This window comes from Triticum urartu, chromosome 7A (assembly GCF_056163025.1).
Source record: "Triticum urartu cultivar PI428250 chromosome 7A, HENAU_Tu73, whole genome shotgun sequence".
In the NCBI taxonomy this organism is placed as follows: domain Eukaryota; kingdom Viridiplantae; phylum Streptophyta; class Magnoliopsida; order Poales; family Poaceae; genus Triticum; species Triticum urartu.
Window position 1 is genome coordinate 29,339,921 of NC_141879.1, and position 17,360 is coordinate 29,357,280.

At 43.8% G+C, this 17,360-nt stretch overlaps 1 protein-coding gene and 1 pseudogene across 1 annotated transcript; both read left to right on the forward strand.

Moving 5' to 3' along the window:
- The first annotated feature begins 220 nt into the window (after positions 1–220).
- On the forward strand, positions 221–3,034 carry LOC147957259 (disease resistance protein RPM1-like; annotated as a pseudogene).
- A 10,130-nt stretch (positions 3,035–13,164) lies between these two features.
- Positions 13,165–16,580, forward strand: LOC147957260 (disease resistance protein RPM1-like). The gene is made up of 2 exons (XM_087536066.1): positions 13,165–16,085; positions 16,184–16,580. Exon 1 carries the CDS (start codon positions 13,306–13,308, stop codon positions 16,051–16,053), a length of 2,748 nt encoding a protein of 915 aa, XP_087392192.1. The 5' UTR covers positions 13,165–13,305; the 3' UTR covers positions 16,054–16,085; positions 16,184–16,580.
- The last annotated feature ends 780 nt before the right edge of the window (positions 16,581–17,360 follow it).

The window sequence follows — 17,360 nt, forward strand, 5'->3', positions numbered from 1 at the left end:
GTTAGATAGGTTTTTCGTGGGTAAGAGTTAGATAGGTTAACAACAACTAATAAGAGTTTGGGAGGAATTCTCGAAAATGTTCTGCTTATTTAACCTTTTCATTGTAGTTGGGGAGTTTTGAAGTGTTTAGGCAAATGATTGGTAATAGCAGAATGCACTAATGGTTTAGTTAATACATCACTGATCACTCATTTCATTTTGCAGTGGCTATTCTATTGATATTGAGAAGTATACAACTAGGCGACCACCCAATAATTATCAGAAAGTAATGGCGAAGATTGTGATTCTACTAGCCATTAAGAAGATCGGCATTGCCTTGGCAAATGGAGTAGCAGACCAAGCAGGCACGCAACTTGCAAAGTATGGGACACAACTATTAGAGCTACAAGCCAGCATGAATCGTCTTGTGAGGGAGCTTAGTGTAATGCATGATGTTCTCTGTCAAATGGACATACGAAACCAAAACAATGAAATATATGAGAGCTGGTTGGAGGGGGTGCGAAAGGTAGCACATGATATGGAGGGCATGGTGGATGAGTACTTGTATCTAGTTGGTCAGGAGCATGATATAGGGTGTTGCTTTTACCTGAAGAAAGGATTCCGCAAACCAAGCTCTCTTGTTTCATTGAACCGGATAGCTTTCAAGGTGAAGCAAATAGAGGAAGACCTTACACATCTGGCAGAGATAAAAAACCGTTGGGTTACCCAGATAAACAATGAGGATACTAACCACTTGAACTACATTGTCAGGAGGGCCCAAGATCAGGCAAACATGGCACGTTCCCTTGATGATGAAGATCTAGTGGGGGTTTATGAAAACAAAGAAAAACTTGAGAAGTGGTTGGCAGATGATGATTCGGGACACTCCGTGATAGCGCTGCTTGGAATGGGAGGGCTTGGTAAAATAACTTTGGCTGCAAATGTCTACAAGAAAGAGAAGGAGAAATTCCAATGCCATGCCTGGGTTTCGATCTCCCAAATTTTTTCAAAAGAAGATGTCTTGAGGAACATAATCAAGGAACTTACGAAAGATAAGGTCAATGGTCTATCTTACACTGCAGATATGGACATCACATGCCTTGAAGAGACACTGAAGAGATTTCTGAAGCAACAAAAGTATTTGATTGTATTGGATGATGTTTGGACTCCAGAATCATTTGATGACTTATCTAGAGTGCTTAATCATAACGATAAGGGCAGTAGACTGATAATTACAACAAGAGAAGCCCGTGTTGCCGCTCATGCCTCTCAAGGGCATATCTTAACATTGGAAGCTTTACTAGCAGATAAGGCATGGGATCTCTTTTGTAAGAAAGCCTTCTCAAGAGATACAAACCATGAATGTCCGATGGAGTTGAAGCTTTTGTCTGAGGAAATAATTAACAAGTGCAAAGGCTTGCCTCTTGCCGTTGTGTTAGTTGGTAGCCTCTTGCGTGTGCGCGAGAAAACTGTTGAAGAATGGAGAAGAATAAATGTCCAATTGAGTTGGGAGCTAATTAATAACTCAAGTCTCAGTGACATAAGGAATGTTTTGTATCTGAGCTTCATATACCTTCCAACACGCTTGAAAGGTTGTTTCTTAGACTGCAGCTTATTTCCGGAAGACTATCTTTTCAAAAGGAAACGACTTGTACGGTTATGCATCGCCGAGGGGTTCATCGAGGAGAGGGGTGAAAGCACACTAGAAGAAGTAGCAGAAGGCTATCTGCAGGAGTTGATAGACAGAAACATGCTACAACTTGTTAAAAGGAACCACTTTGGTAGGATGAAGGAATTAAAAATGCATGATATCTTACATGAGTTGGCAGTTGATTTGTGCCAGAAGAACTGTTTTGGTGTTACATATGAGAATAAATGTAGAGGGCCTCATCAGAAGGATGGACGTCGTTTGGTACTGGACAAACTAGAAGATGATACTCAACAACCATTTTCCAATATGCACCAACTTCGAACTATTATTACATTGGGTGATAGCAAGTCACCATTCACTCTACTACCTCTGTTGTGTAATGTGTCAAGATATATGACAGTGCTAGAATTAAGTGGTCTACCCATCGAGAAGATTCCAGATGCTATTGGAGATCTTTTTAATCTCTGCCATTTCGGTTTGCGTCATTCAAAAGTTAAGATGCTTCCGCGATCTGTTGAGAAGCTTTCAAATTTGTTGACATTGGAACTTCATGGATCTGACGTACGTGAGTTGCCCAGTGGGATTGTGAAACTGAAAAAGCTCAGACACTTATTTGCTGATAAAATAATTTCTTCAGATTGTAGACAGTTTCAGTCTTGGAGTGGTGTGTGTATCCCCAAAGGTCTTGAAAATCTAAAAAACCTACAGACTCTTCAAGCATTGGAAATACAGGATGAGTCTGTTGGGCCCTTAGGGGAGCTGAGGCAACTGAGAAGCTTGAGGTTATTGAATGTGAAGGGGATCTACTGTAGACGCATCATTGAGTCTCTAGTTCAGATGCAGAATTTGTCCATGCTAAATGTAAATGCAAGTGATGAGTACGAAGCTCTCTTGTTGAATGTCCGCCTGCCAAGCCTGCAAAAGCTATATTTGAGTGGACGACTAGCAGAAGGGGCGTTGGACGAGTCTTCCCTCTTCCAAGCTGCTGGGAGCCAGAACTTGTATGAATTGTCTCTTTGTTGGTCACAGCTGACAGAAGACCCCCTGCCATCCCTTTCTCGGTTGTCAAACTTGACGTGTCTAGAGTTCACCAGAGCATACAACGGGGAGCAGCTGACATTTCTCACGGGGTGGTTTCCCAAGCTAAAGGTTCTCGAACTAAGAGACCTACCTAATCTGAGTCGGCTAGAGATGCAGAAAGGTGCCTCGGCGAGCCTGGAGAAACTAACCTTAACCAACCTCAGCAGCATGACGGAGGTCCCAGCTGGCATTGAGTTCCTCCTGCACCTCCAGCATCTAGCCTTCCGGGAAATCACCAGAGACTTCCTAACATCGTTGCGCCAATGTTCTGCAACTCGAGGGAAGTTCCGGTATACTCTCCGACAACGTTGACCTGCCGCACTGGTCGGAAATGTGTACCTACGCAAGGTACAGCCACTTACCTTCAAAGAGCAAACTAGTACCACTACTCTTTGTTTCCTCGTTTCTAATCTTGCTACTTCAACATGTTGATCTGTTGGTTGTTATCTAGGTCACCGTCCGGAAGAAGGAAGCTTCATTAGCTGTACTGCATGCAGATTCGATGCAGCGAGTTGAGGTGTTTCCTCTGCTGTTTCAAAACGTACTACTGGACTGTCTACTGCACCCTTGTGCTGCTATATACGACCACTCCGGTGCTTCACTTGTGCTGCTGCCTCTGTTTACTGCTCTACTTGTACTGTTTGTTTGCTTTTGCTTGTCCTATTGATTATTGTAGGACTGAGACTGAGCCGTGTTTCCATTTTCAGACCTTTTTACTGCTATTCAGTGTGTGCTATTCCGTCCGATATTTCAGCTCAGGCTGTTAAATAAAAGACTTTGGTTTGTGATTCATAATGCCCAGCTATTCATTCCCTTTCGAATAATTAGCTTGTGATCCATTAACTCAGGTATTCATTCTGAATGTAGAACTGAGGGGCCATATATATCTGTTGAAGGCTACAGCATCATGTATGTCGCATCAATTATTTTTGGTATAGCTGCTTCTTACTTCTTAGTTGATGTTCATTACTACCTACCAAGTTTGTCTGAATGTCGTTTCAGCTGAGCGCCATCAGCTGTCCCAGATTATGCCTTCTCTTTGTGAGTAGCCAGGGATTGCCGGCCTGATTTGCGTACCTAAATGTCCTCCCCGTGTCGTCCATCTAAAGGCCTGATTGCCGGCCTGATTTAAGACGGTATGCAGGATGGGAGGCAGATTAGATGGCTAGTGCCAATGCAATCAGACGATGTTGGAAGCGACCGATTTGACTGCCTGGCCCGGTTGGCCGGCGCCGTACAGTATATGAACGTAACTACTGCAGAGGAGCCGAACCCTCACTTGGGCCCACCGTCCCGGCAACAATTTTGAAGTACGAGTCTGCTAACCCCGGTCAACAATTTACTTGTAGTAACTCTAACAGGCCTGTCAAACCACTGTTGAAGTCCATCCCCTCCCCTCCGATGGCACTCTAATTGTCACTGTAGAGCAGAGGGAAGTGGATTCTCTAATATGACCTGCTCCCTAACTTTCCTTCTTCACATTCATATGATTAAGCCTAAAATGATTTGAACTAATTTGTAAATCATAAATCTACTTTATACAATTACAAAGTTTACATACAAATAAAATTATGATGCAATAAAATTAATTTTAAATTTATTTATATCAACAGTAACTGTGTACAGTACCTGCTAATTAGATAACGAAATATGTATATGGCACACGATAGTTTTTTTGCATAAGTACCGTACGCATCAACAGCCACCCGATCGAGATCTCCTGTCACCTGCAACCTCGTCTCCCGCAACCGTCGCCCGCGCCCGCAGCCCGCAATGGTTCAACTGGCTCGCCAAGATCGGGGTCGTCTTCACCTTCTTCATCCCCAGCAGTGGTGGCAGGTTTTCGTAAAAAAAGAGCAGTGGTCGCGGGGGTGCGCCGCAAGGGGGAGCAGCAACCCGCCCCCATCAAGCTAGAGCCGCTCTGCACGCCAGGTCGCCACGCAGCCGTCGCCGAGGATCTTGTTCCGCTCCCTCTTCGTCGGCGGGAGCAAGAACGCCACGGCCGCCCGCTCCAAACCCTGCTTCCGCCGCCGCCACTGTCGCCGTCGCAGCCGATTGCTCCCACACTCACGTTCACGCCAGGTCGCCATCACCAGGTAGACATTTTGGTTTTAGGCTTTTAGCCCAGCCAGGTTCGACCTTCACCTGTGCACGGCCACACCCACTCCTTCCCGAATTCCTCCCCTGTACATATCCGTCGACTCCTTCCCAATTCCCAATTATGCCATCTGATGTCCACGTCCAACGACCAGTACAAGTGCAAGTGTTGGACGTTGTTGCCTACTAGTACTGGTTCCTTTTATGTTCAATGAATCTTGACTTCATGATGGACAGCAGTAGTGCAGAACTTGCACTTGTTCATGAATCTTGACTTCAGAGTGGACGGCAGTAGTGCAGAACTCACAGCACAAGCATAGTACTGGTCCTTTATGTACCTATATGATTCAAGGAAGAATGTGCAGAGGTGATGGCATGCTATTTCTAGCCGAGGTTCTTGGAGAAGGTGCTGAAGGTTATGCATGAGGCGGAGCAGCAGAACAAACAAGAGGAACTTGACAAGCAGCAACACAACTAGTAGAAACTTGAGAAGCAGCTGCGTCGTCAATGGCAATTGTGTTGAGTACTTCAGCGTTCCTAACCCTCAAGCAGAGAAGCATTCTCCTACTGAAACATCCCTTGACGAATCAACAGTATCCTTAGCCTAAGTATCGCCACTACTCATGAACATTCAGACTCCAACAGCCTCCGCCCAAAGTACTCCTAAAATTCTTGAAAAATCTCATTTTCCTGTCTATAGAATCATATTTTTTTTACCCTATCTACATCTCCTAATAAGTTCAGTTGTAGATCTATGAGGTCAAATTTTCTTGGTGGTACTATAAAACTGCTGAAAGTGAATGCATCTTTGTTCAGAAAAGTAAAGTTTAAAAATCAATGATATTTTTGTAGAGTACGCATCTGCGTCACAGCACGCTGCCTCTCGACGGTGTTTTCTGATAATTTTGTTACAAACACCGCAGTAACCTTGACCCGGCAAAAAACATGCTAGAAAACACACTCGATAATTTCTCTAGTGGTTAGTAGCAACAAATTTGTATGTGTCTTCTGATGACTGAAGCTATGGATGTACTTCTTGTAGGTAATAGTTGAACATTTGATCTAACTTTGAGTTGGAGGGAAAAAATGTTGAAAACATACCTCCTGTGATTTCTGTGAAAATAGCACGATAATATATGCCCCACGGACATGATAAATTAGATGCAAATACCATGGTATTTTGGACGCGAGGAAAAAGTTGCTAAAAGCATACACACGGTAAATTTTATGTAAGTAGCATGATAATATGTGCACCACAAACCTAATAACTTAAGTGAAAACACCATGGTGACTTTGACAATTGGGAAGAAAATTATTGAAAAGAACCCCCGTTGATTTCTGAGTAAATAGCGTGGTAACATACACACCGCAGACCTGATAACTTGGGTATAAACACCACGGTAACTTTGACCATGTTAAAACAAATTGTTGAAAAGGTATCCTTGATAACTTAGTGTAAATAGTATGATAACATACGCATCACAGACCCGATAACTTAGGTGAAAACATCGTGGTAATTTGGACATGAGCAAAAAAATTGTTAAAACATACCACCGGTAACTGATGTGTACATAGCATGGTAATATACGCACCACATAGTTGATAATTTATGTCCAAACACCATGGTAACTTTTCAACCCATGGAAAAAAGGTTGATGAAATATACCCCATAATTTTTGTGTAAATAGCATGATATTTTAAGCACCGCAGACCCGATAACTTACGTACAAACACCGCGGTAACTTAGGCCAAGGAGGGGAAAAAGTTGTTGAAAATATACCCCCACTCACTTATGTGAACATAGCATGGTAATAAACAAACGGCATACTCGATAATTTACATATAAATGATAACTTTGGCCAACGAGATAAAAAAGTTGCTAAAAACATCTCCTCCCTCCCCACCTTCGATAACTCATGTGGAAATAGCTCAATAATATATGAACCACATACTCGATAACTTATATACAAGCACCACAATAACTTTTACCAAGGAGAGAAAAAAATTGTTCAAACATATACCCCCGATAACTTATGTGGCGGTAATATACAAACCACATACCCCATACCGTATGTACAAATATCATGATAACTTTACTAGGGGGTTGAAAAGCATCCCCTGATAACATGTGAAAATACCATGGTAATATATCAACCGCATACCCAATAACTTACGTACAAACACCACGGTAACTTTGACTAAAGTGGAAAAAAGTTGTTGAAAAAACATAACCCGGTAACTTATATCAAAACAACATGGTAATATACAAATAGCATACCCGACAACTTATGTACAAACACCGCGATAACTTTTGAGCAAAGAGGAAAAGTTGTTGAGAAATATCCCCCGGTAACTTATGTGAAAATAACACCGTAATGTATGAATTTTCAGTTTCATTCGATCTCATCTCAGGAAGGTACAAGCAGTGTGCAAGTTGAAAGAAATCAAATGATGTGGTGTAGCCCAGTTGGTTGTTGTAGCTAAATTAATTGTGGGAGGTTGTGGGTTTGATTCCCCTCCCATTGCATTTTTTCGCTTTTTTCAAACTGCCTGCCCCCAACTGGGGGATCCGGGAGGCCCAGAAAATCGGGAGAAGGGAGGGGTTCGTGCCGGGGGATCGGGATGGCCCAGAAAATTGGGAGAAGTGATGGGTTTCGTACCGCATGAGGGGGTGTGGTGGTTTTTGCAATCTGGCACACGGTTGCCAGTTATCAGAGTCCATTAGATAAATACAGTGTTCGCTACTACAGTGTCCATGACTTTCCTTCTCTGTTTTACACTAACTTACACTGTAGTTTAGGTGACTTCCCTCCTTCATATTAGAGGATCCACTTGCAGAGCAGAGATGTAGATGGCTTCACCGCCCTCCGCCACCGATGCGGTGACTGGGCATCTCTGCCCGGCCAACACACACCCCTCTCTTGCCCTGGCCGCCGCGAAGTAGACCCCCGGCCGGCTGCGGCTACGGGGAGGTAAGCCAGCCAACCGCCATTACTGACATCGATGCCTCTCTTTGTGCTGTCCGTAGGACCTGGGTGACAACAATGTGAAAGAAATACTGAATCTGAACCCATCTAAGCCTGATGTGTTCTCTGAATTAGCCAAGGGGAAATGCCATATTTATCTGTTTCATTTGATTTGATCCTGCTTCAGCACTGGCAAATCGAGATGTAGTAAAGTGTGCCATATATTGCCCATATATTCAGGTTGTGCCTAGCAGTTATAGATAGGAATGCATTTGTATCATTGCTGTTGCCTCCCTTTGTAACCTTTACAGATTTATTATTATTCATATATGGTCCCTGCCTGCCTGCATACCTGCATCTTGTGGCAAGTTTTTCCCTGCCTCCCCAGATTACATGTTTTTCTCGCAATTATCTGAACAAGCTCAGGTCAACAGATTCGGGCTTATGCATAAATCTTTGACTTAACTATTGCTGATAGTCTCTAAAGAGTCGCTCGTTATTGGTTTGCATAATAAGAATCCTGAATGGCTCATGCCCTGATAATAAGCCTGCACCAATACAGATGGTAGTGTCTGATGCCACCCTCGGCCGGGGCAAAATGATGTGGCACCATCTGCTCAAGGAAGAGCTCGGATTACAGCTGTTGCTTGCCTCGGGCTGCTGCCGAGCAGTTGTAGTTAATATCGTTGGCTGTCGCCCTTGACCGTGGCCGTCCGTGGTGCGTACACACACGCCCTCGACGGAAATCACAGGTAGTTACTGATGCACTTAGTTTTCCCTCTTCTATTTTTTCAGTCTACATGATAAGGTTGATGGTTGATTTATACCTAGCACACTTAATTAATTAATTTAGAGATCATCCATGCCATTCATAAAATAAAGTGAGTAAAAATCTTTTAACCCTTCACTGTTACTGATCTAAAGCTTCCAGCAACCATATCTCGGGCCAGCATGAACTAGCCGTCAGGTCAATTTCGCATGTAAGCAAACATTTTGTTTGTGTCATGGCAAATCAACACTGAATTTCAGTCTCTCGAAACAGATTTCCACCATACTTGCAATATAGCTGCTCCATTGTGTTGGTGTGGATGTGCTGTCAAAGAAATTTTCTTTAGCTCTCAGTATGCATATAGCTCAGTTTGCTGCGGGTTTAGCTACTGTACTGCTCAAGCTTATCTGAATATAGAATTATTATTACTTATTAATAGTGGGTGTTTCAAAAACCCTTGTAAGCTTCAATACTACTGCTTCTTATTATCAAAATGCAAGAAATAATGCACTGTATCTGCATCAGTGCTTATGGTTAAACTCAAAAAATGTTACAATCTATCTCATTTTAAAGGTTTTCAACATGAACGCAGGGCCCCATAAGGAACATCCAACATCGTGTGACGGGTGATCCTCGCGGAAACAGAGCGGCCCTCGCGTCGCCCCCTGGGCGACTCTGGGGCGATCCGGTCTTTCGCCGCCCGGCCTCCCCTCATCCCCCTTCCGTCCCGCGCCGCCACCGGGGACGGCCGCCGGCAAAGCCCGCGCAGGCGTCGGGGAAGGTGGCGCCGGGGATCTCGGCGCCCGGATCGATCCCGTCGGCCTACGGGCCGGAGTATCGCATTGGTGGCCTGCGGATCCTTGGGTGGCGGCCCTGTCGGCGAGGCGGAGTCGTCCGGCGGTTGGCGACGCTGGCCAGCGTGCTCGGCCGCGCGGGCGGCGGGTCGCTGGTGGAGTCCGGTCGTGGCGCGGTGCTCCGTTGCGTCAGATCTGGAGGTTCCTCTTTCTCCTATTGCCTCTCTCGCCGTCCTGGTGGTTTGCGGCTACAGGCTCCGGTTATGCTGAGCCCTGGTGGTGTACTTTGGGTCCGGGAGAAACCTTGGCCGGCGCCACTTTCCTTCATGAAGGCGCAACTGAGGGCCCATTCTACCCACCCCGGTCCCTGGCCGGTTGAAAACGGATCTGGCTGCAGCGGCGCTATTCGCGTCGTGACCTTCCTGGAGGTGTCGTCAGGGGCACTGGGGCTCGGTTGGTAGTGCAGAGGATCTGCAGGTGGAGGGGATGGGACCAGTGGTAGCAGGTTGTGTTTGCGAAGAAGGAGCGGCGTTCATCTGACACGTCGGCAACATCGGGTCTCAGCGGCATGGAGCAGCGGGGTCTCGCTACTGGGCGTGTGTTGATGGACGAGCACAGGATGGTGGCGTTGTCTGTCGTCGTGGTGGCGTCGATGACAGCTAAACCTGGCAAGGTTGATGCGTCAGTACAACTCTGAAGATGGAGTGGTGGCACTTGGCGGCGGCAGCATCTGAGAGCGCGCCGGACCGATGTGTACCCCATACCCGGCAAGTGGCTTGGTTGGGGCCTCAGGTCTTAATTAGATGTTAGGCTTGGTTGCGAGGTCTGTTTGGTATTAGGTCCGGACTATCAGCAACCCTTCATCAACTGGATAGGAGTAGCGACAGATGTTGCCTAGATGGTGGCTTCAAACTTACTGTTGTATTTCTTTGTAAGGTCTTTTATGAATAATTAATAAAGTGACTACATACTTCGCTCAGATGCAGAGGCCGGGGTCTTCCTTCTTTTCTAAAAAAATGTGGTTGTGCTACATGCAGAATACTGATGTAGGAATATATTGCTTTCAATACAGTATGGAATATGGACTACCTACCAAGCATATGGACCCATCATGACAGTACCATGAAGCACCGTTAATTCGTCAAATTGCTAGAAGTGATCGGATTTGCACACAGACGCAGTGCTCTGTTTTCAAGTAGTGCAGCATGTCGGAAAAGGATTGAGCTTCAACCACAAGAAGATTAGCATTTGCTTGACTCGGAGGCTGTCTTTCTGGTTCTTGATGGCTTTAGTCACAAGTTAGCATTCCACATTCACGAAGCCAAGCATATGCTTGAATTGCAGGTTCTCTGTCTGGTTCTTGATGGGTTCAACAAGAGACCGGCTTTTCAAGCATATGTTTGGCTTCGTGAATACGGCTAGCATACCTCACTCACCACGCCATGACAGTGCTTTCTATTTTCAGATTCTGAAGGCCATCATAAGTCCAAATCTGTCCGGTTCTATATCTACAACTACAACTACAAGTCACAGGAGCGTTGTCCTTAATTTGGTATGTTCCTAGTTCTCTTGTCAATATCTTAGCTAGGTCAGTACAAATATCCGTTCCCATTTTGCGTTGTCGGTAGGGCATGGGTGAGAATTTGAACTTTTAATGTCACTAAATCTGAACCGAATTATGTTCTGTATCCATGGCCTTGATCTTAATTAAGCGTCATCCGAAGCCTTCACATCTTGAGCTGTTTGGCTTCGATTACCGGTGTTAGCCAAGTAAAATTGTTTTATTTATTTGATCTTATGTTGCTTCCACTGACGAAACAAAGTGTGAAGTGTGCTATTTCCTATATGTTCTGGTTGTATCTTTTGAGGTTGGCAACACATGCTATGTGCATATACTTAAAATCTTGACATCCATCACAACATTTCCAAGGTTTCAGAATTTCTATATCTTCTCCCAGAGATTACCTTGGTAAAAACATATAAGAAAAAAGAGTGCTAAGTAAGGTCCAACAGCAGAATACTGAAGCAGGAATCCTTTGTTGCACATCAGCTGGGTTGTTAAAGCTATTGCTCTGTGCTGTATGCAATATGCATGCCATAAAGCAACCTTATCCATGGGGACCGTAGGGAACTTTGAAGTGTCTATTGCTTTCTAATAATGCAACATGTCCGAGAACAATTGAGCTTTTTTAGATTCTCTGGAAAAAGAAAAGTTGAAATGCAATCACAAGAAGACTAGCATCAACTTGACTTTACTTGCAGGTTCTCTGGCTAGTCCTTTATTGGCTTCAACAACGATACTAGCATTATCCACTCACCAAGCCATGACAAATGACACAAGTAGGTTGCCATAGGTCCAAATCTAGCCGGATCTACGCCGATTACAATCCAGGTGTGTTGCCCTTAATTTGGTTTGTTCCTAGCTCTCTTGTTAATATCCTAACTAGGTTGCTCTCTAGTTTTGCTGGGTAAAAGGAACAAGGAGGAAGATCAGATCCAACTACTTGTCATCAGCAACAAGCTTGCATACTCCCGATCATGCCAATGACTCCATGACAGTTCAGAATCTCTCCGAGCAAGCTACAATGACAACGTACAAGACCAGCTAAGCCATGATGTCTCTTCTTTTTCTTTTTTCGAGAAGATTGTTCTGGTGGTTTCAGATTCAAAAGTGCACAAGGAGGTTACCAAGATCTATCAGATCTAAGCTATAACAAGGCAGGTGCATCATCCTTCACTACTTTCCTTGCTATCTTAGGTTGCACTCAGAGCAATCTTCGTCGGTGCAAATAAAACTCACTTTTGTTGTATCTTTTGAACTTTGCAAACCTAGTATAGTTCGTGGTCGTTGCCTCGTGGGTGACGCATTTCGATTTCTTACGACAACATAACAGATTAAGATTTCTTCTGGAAAAGGGCGAGTTTAATTTGTCGGTGCCAAGGTCTGGCGAGCTGGCATGTATGTATGTTCAGGTTGTAGTTGCCATCCATTGTTTTCCTGGATAACTAAAATATCTGGAATTAATCTCTAACGTCGCTGTTGGTAATGGGCAATTGGGCCAGGCATATGCTTTTGCATTGAAGATACAATATATTGACAAATATCTTGTGCCAATATATTGGCAAATGTCATATGCCCTTGTGGGAAATTCTACCCCCATAAAACGAACATTGTTGTTTTGCGAGGATCTCCTGAAATGAACATGATGGCTCCTTTTAATTGGAGTCATTGTAATTACGGGAGTATTTATTGATTTGCCTAATGACATCTATGGCACTATAGCTTTTCTTTCTCATTCATTTCATGATTGCCCTACAACTTTCTTTCTTGTATCTTAATCCACAGCTTTAGCTATTTGTTTCTCCATACATCTGGGAATGTTAATTACATAGATACCGAGAAAATATTGAACTAAGTTACTTGGAAGTAGAATAGGCATATTGGCAAGCTGCGAGGTATGCCATACTGGTTTCCTCTTTGACTTGGTTCAAATTTAAACATTTGGGGCATTTTAATCTAATATATTCCTATAGGTAAGAGGAACTTGCATGATAAGTTATTTGGTCAAGCGTCACTTGTTCTTGCTAGTTAATAACATTATGTTTGCCATAGTAGACTATAGCACAGTCCCGAGTGTTTTACAATTCACATGGACATGCCTGTCGGAAGAGCTATTTTTGTTTGCTATCTGGGTAAGAATTATATAAGTTAACAATATGAATTAAGACTTTAGGCGTACTTCCTGGGAAAGTTTTGCTTATTTTACTTTTTCATTGTGGTTGGAGAGGTTTTAAGTGTTTGGTGAGTTTCAAGTGTTTTGGCAAGTGCTTGGTAGTTGGTAGTAGTAGAATTCGCTAAATTTGTAATTAACACATCACTTCATTTTGCAGTGGTCATTCTGATAATAATGAGGAGAGCATACAACTAGGCCACCACCCAGCACCGAGACATTAGCATTTCTCGAAGTAATGGCGGAGATTGTGATTCTTCTAGCCATTAGAAAGATCGGGATTGCCTTGGCAAAGGGAGCGGCAGACCAGGCCAGCGTGCAGTTTTCAAAGTATGGCACACAACTACTAGAACTACAGGGCAGCATGGGTCGTGTTGCTAGTGAGCTTCGTGTAATTCATGATGTTCTCTGTCAAATGGACATTCGAAACCGCAGCAATCAAGTATATGAGGGCTGGTTAGAAGAGGTACAGAAAGTAGCACATGTGATGGAGAACATGGTGGATGAGTACTTGTATCTAGTTGGTCAAGAACATGATATAGGTTGTTGCTTTTTCCTGAAGAAAGGGGTTAAAAAGCCAAGATCTCTGTTTTCCTTCAACCGGCTAGCTTTCAAGGTGAAGGAAACAGAGAAACACCTCACCCACCTGTCAGAGATTAAAAACCGATGGGTTACCCTGATAAATAATGGGGATACTAACAGCTCAAATTACATTGTCAAGAGATCCCAAGATCTAGCAAACATTTCACGCTCCCTTGATGAAGAAGATCTAGTGGGGGTGGATGAAAACAGAGAAAAACTAGAGCAGTGGTTGGAAGGTGGTGATTTGGAACGGTCTGTGATAGCTTTGCTTGGAATGGGAGGTCTTGGTAAAACTGCTTTAGCTGCAAATGTTTACAAGAATAAGAGGGAGGAATTCCAATGTCACGCTTGGGTCTCCATATCTCAAACTTATTCTAGAGAACATGTCTTGAAGAATATAATCGAGCAAGTTTGTAAAGATAATGTTAGTGTTCTGTCTAGCACTGTGGCTATGGACATTGTGCGCCTTGAAGAGACACTGAAGGAATTTCTGGAGCAGCGGAAGTATTTGATCATCTTAGATGATGTTTGGACTCCAGAAGCATTTGATGATTTGTCTAGGGTGCTTACTCATAATGATAAGGGCAGTAGATTGATCATCACAACAAGGGAAGGTGATGTTGCTGCGCATGCCTCTCCTCGACAGACCATAAAAATGGAAGTTTTACCAGAAGACAAGGCATGGGAACTATTTTGTAAGAAAGCCTTTCCAAGAGAAATAAATCATGAATGTCCTACAGAATTGAAGCCATCGTCCAAGGAAATTGTTAGCAAGTGCAAAGGCTTGCCTCTTGCTATTGTGTCAGTTGGTAGCCTCTTATCTGTGTGTGAGAGAACGGTGGAAGAATTGAGAAGAGTAAATAACCAACTGAGCTGGGAGATAAATAATAATCCGAGGCTTGACCACATAAGGAATATTTTGCATCTGAGCTTCATCTATTTTCCAACACAGTTGAAAAGTTGTTTATTGTATTGCAGCCTATTTTCAGAAGATTATATTTTCCGAAGGAAACAAATTATACGGTTATGGATAGCAGAGGGGTTCGTCAAGGAGAGGGGTAGAAACACATTAGAAGAAGTTGCAGAAGGCTATCTAAAGGAGCTAGTTGGCAGAAATATGCTACAACTTGTTGAGAGGAACTCATTTGGTAGGATGAAGACATTCAGAATGCACGATATCTTACGTGAGTTGGCATTGGACTTGTGCCAGAAGAACTATTTTGGTGTTACTTATGATGGTGAATGTGAGGAGTCTCTACAGGATGTACGGCGATTGGTCCTCCAGAAACTAAAGAAGGATAACCATCAGTCAATTTCTGGTATACATCAACTTCGTACAGTCATTACACTGGGAAATAGTATGCCATCAACCACTATACCTTTGCTATGTAAGGAGTCAAGATATTTGACTGTGCTAGAATTAAGTGGTCTACCTGTCGGGAAGATTCCAGATGCTATTGGAGATCTTTTTAATCTCCGCCATTTGGGTTTGCGTGATACAAAAGTGAAGATGCTCCCAAAGTCTTTAGAGAAGCTTTCCAATTTGTTGACACTGGACCTTTGTAGATCTGGTATACATGAGCTGCCTAGTGGGATTGTGAAACTGAAGAAGCTGAGGCACTTATTTTCTGAGAGAGTAATTGACCCGACTTGGAGAGAGCTTAAATGTCGCAGTGGTGTATGTATCCCCAATAGTCTTGGAAATCTAACAAATCTGCAGACATTGCAAGCATTGGAAGCACAAGATGAGTCTCTTAGGCATTTAGGGGAGCTGAGGCAAATGAGAAGTTTGAGGTTATGGAATGTGAAGGGAATTTACTGTGGGCTTATCAGCGAATCTCTAGTTCAGATGAAGTATTTGTCCTGCCTAGATGTGAATGCAAGTGATGAGAACGAGGTTCTCTTGTTGAATGTCTGTCTGCCAAGCCTGCAAAAGCTAAGTTTGACAGGACGACAATCAGAAGTGGTGTTGGATGAGTCTCCTCTCCTCCAAGCTGTTGGGGGGCAGAACTTGTATGAATTGTCTCTATTCTGGTCACAGCTGAGAGAAGACCCCCTGCCATCCCTTTCTCGGTTGTCAAACTTGACGTGTCTACATTTTACCAGAACATACAATGGAGAGCAGCTGACATTTCTCACGGGGTGGTTTCCCAAGCTAAAGGTTCTCTCTCTAAGAGACCTGCCTAATCTGAGTCGTCTAGAGATACAGCAAGGTGCCATGGCGAGCCTGGAAAGATTAATCTTAACCAACCTCAGCAGCATGACGGAGGTCTCATCTGGCATTGAGTTTGTCCTGCCCCTCCAATATCTAGGCTTCCTGGAAATCACCAATGACTTCTTGACGGTGCTGTACCAATGTTCTGTACTTGAAGCGCAGATGTGGCATTATTCTCTCCGAGACTGACCAGCCACACTGGCCAGGAAATGTGTAGATAAGTACGTAAGCTAGCACTAATCTGCCAACTAGCCAGTACCACTACTTCCTCCCTCACTAGTTTTAAGATGTTGACGGTGATATGGTGTTGGTTATGCAGGTCGCGGGCCGAAAGGGGGATGCTTCATTGTTTGGGCCGCATGCGTGTTCGATTCAGTGAGTGAAAGGGGTCAATGCATCTGAAGGTGCATTATATTCATGTTGCTGCTGCTGATATACCACGATACCGCTGGTCACCTGCGTCTCCTCTGCTTTTGTGAGACGTGCTACTGCTACTTCTGCGGCCGTCTCCTCTGCTTTTGTGTCAGGCTGCCAGCAGGCTGTATTTCCATATTCAGACTTATTTCTTTCCGTGTTGTTTGTTTTTCGAATTTAGGAGCTCTCCGCTCCATATTTTATTTCAGAAACTGATTAACGCATGATTTGTTTCAGCTATATATGTAGTGATATTTCGTGAGTGTGCTTGCTCTGAACCTATTTCAGCTGTGGCTGTTGAATAAAAACACTTGGTTTGTGATTCATAATTCTGGCTCAGGTATGCCTGTCTTTCGTCGTCCCGCCGGTTACTGCTGTAACTCACTTGCTGGCTGGGGGAATCCTTGAAATGCTGTACCAGTGTACACATGCCTGTCTGCTCTGCAGCTAGCCTTGCTCTGATCCTTGGTTCTTGAGCGATGCATACTTGCTTGTTTACTTATGGATCATCAAGCCAATACTGTACATGCTAAGGCTAAAGCCAGTGTACTTATGTCATTAATTTCCTTGAAAGAGGAGGCAGTCGACGGGACAATTTTTTGTTTTGTCAGTAGAGGCAACACCAAATCAAATAAACAAGACAATTTCATATTTGCTAAAATCGAAGCCAACAACTCAAGATGGCAATGGTAGGCCGAGTTCACGGATACAAAGTTCAAATTCTCACCAACATGTTTCGAGCAACACAGAAAGGGTACATAAATCTGCATTGGGTGACTTATGGTTACTTTGCTAGGGAAGTTCGCTGGCTGCCTAACCTCTTTGTCGCCGGCACCATTCAAATATACATGAGACCAGAATTGAAATGCAAAAAAGTAAAACCTTCTTTGTAGGAACAGAGCATGCAGTTATAATGCAGGCTGGTACAGTGATCGCTTGTTTTTGTTTTTCCTAGACAATGGTCCAATTGGTCCAGGTTTATATTTATTACAAACCACAATGATTAAACTGCTGGAGACTCCAGCTTTTACAACACAAGAACCAACCACACCCCAGCGACCAACAGAAACAGCAAGGGCAAC

Bases quoted from the DNA above. Each gene is read 5' to 3' on its own strand.
- LOC147957260 (XM_087536066.1), top strand. From the start codon at position 13,306: ATGGCGGAGATTGTGATTCTTCTAGCCATTAGAAAGATCGGGATTGCC.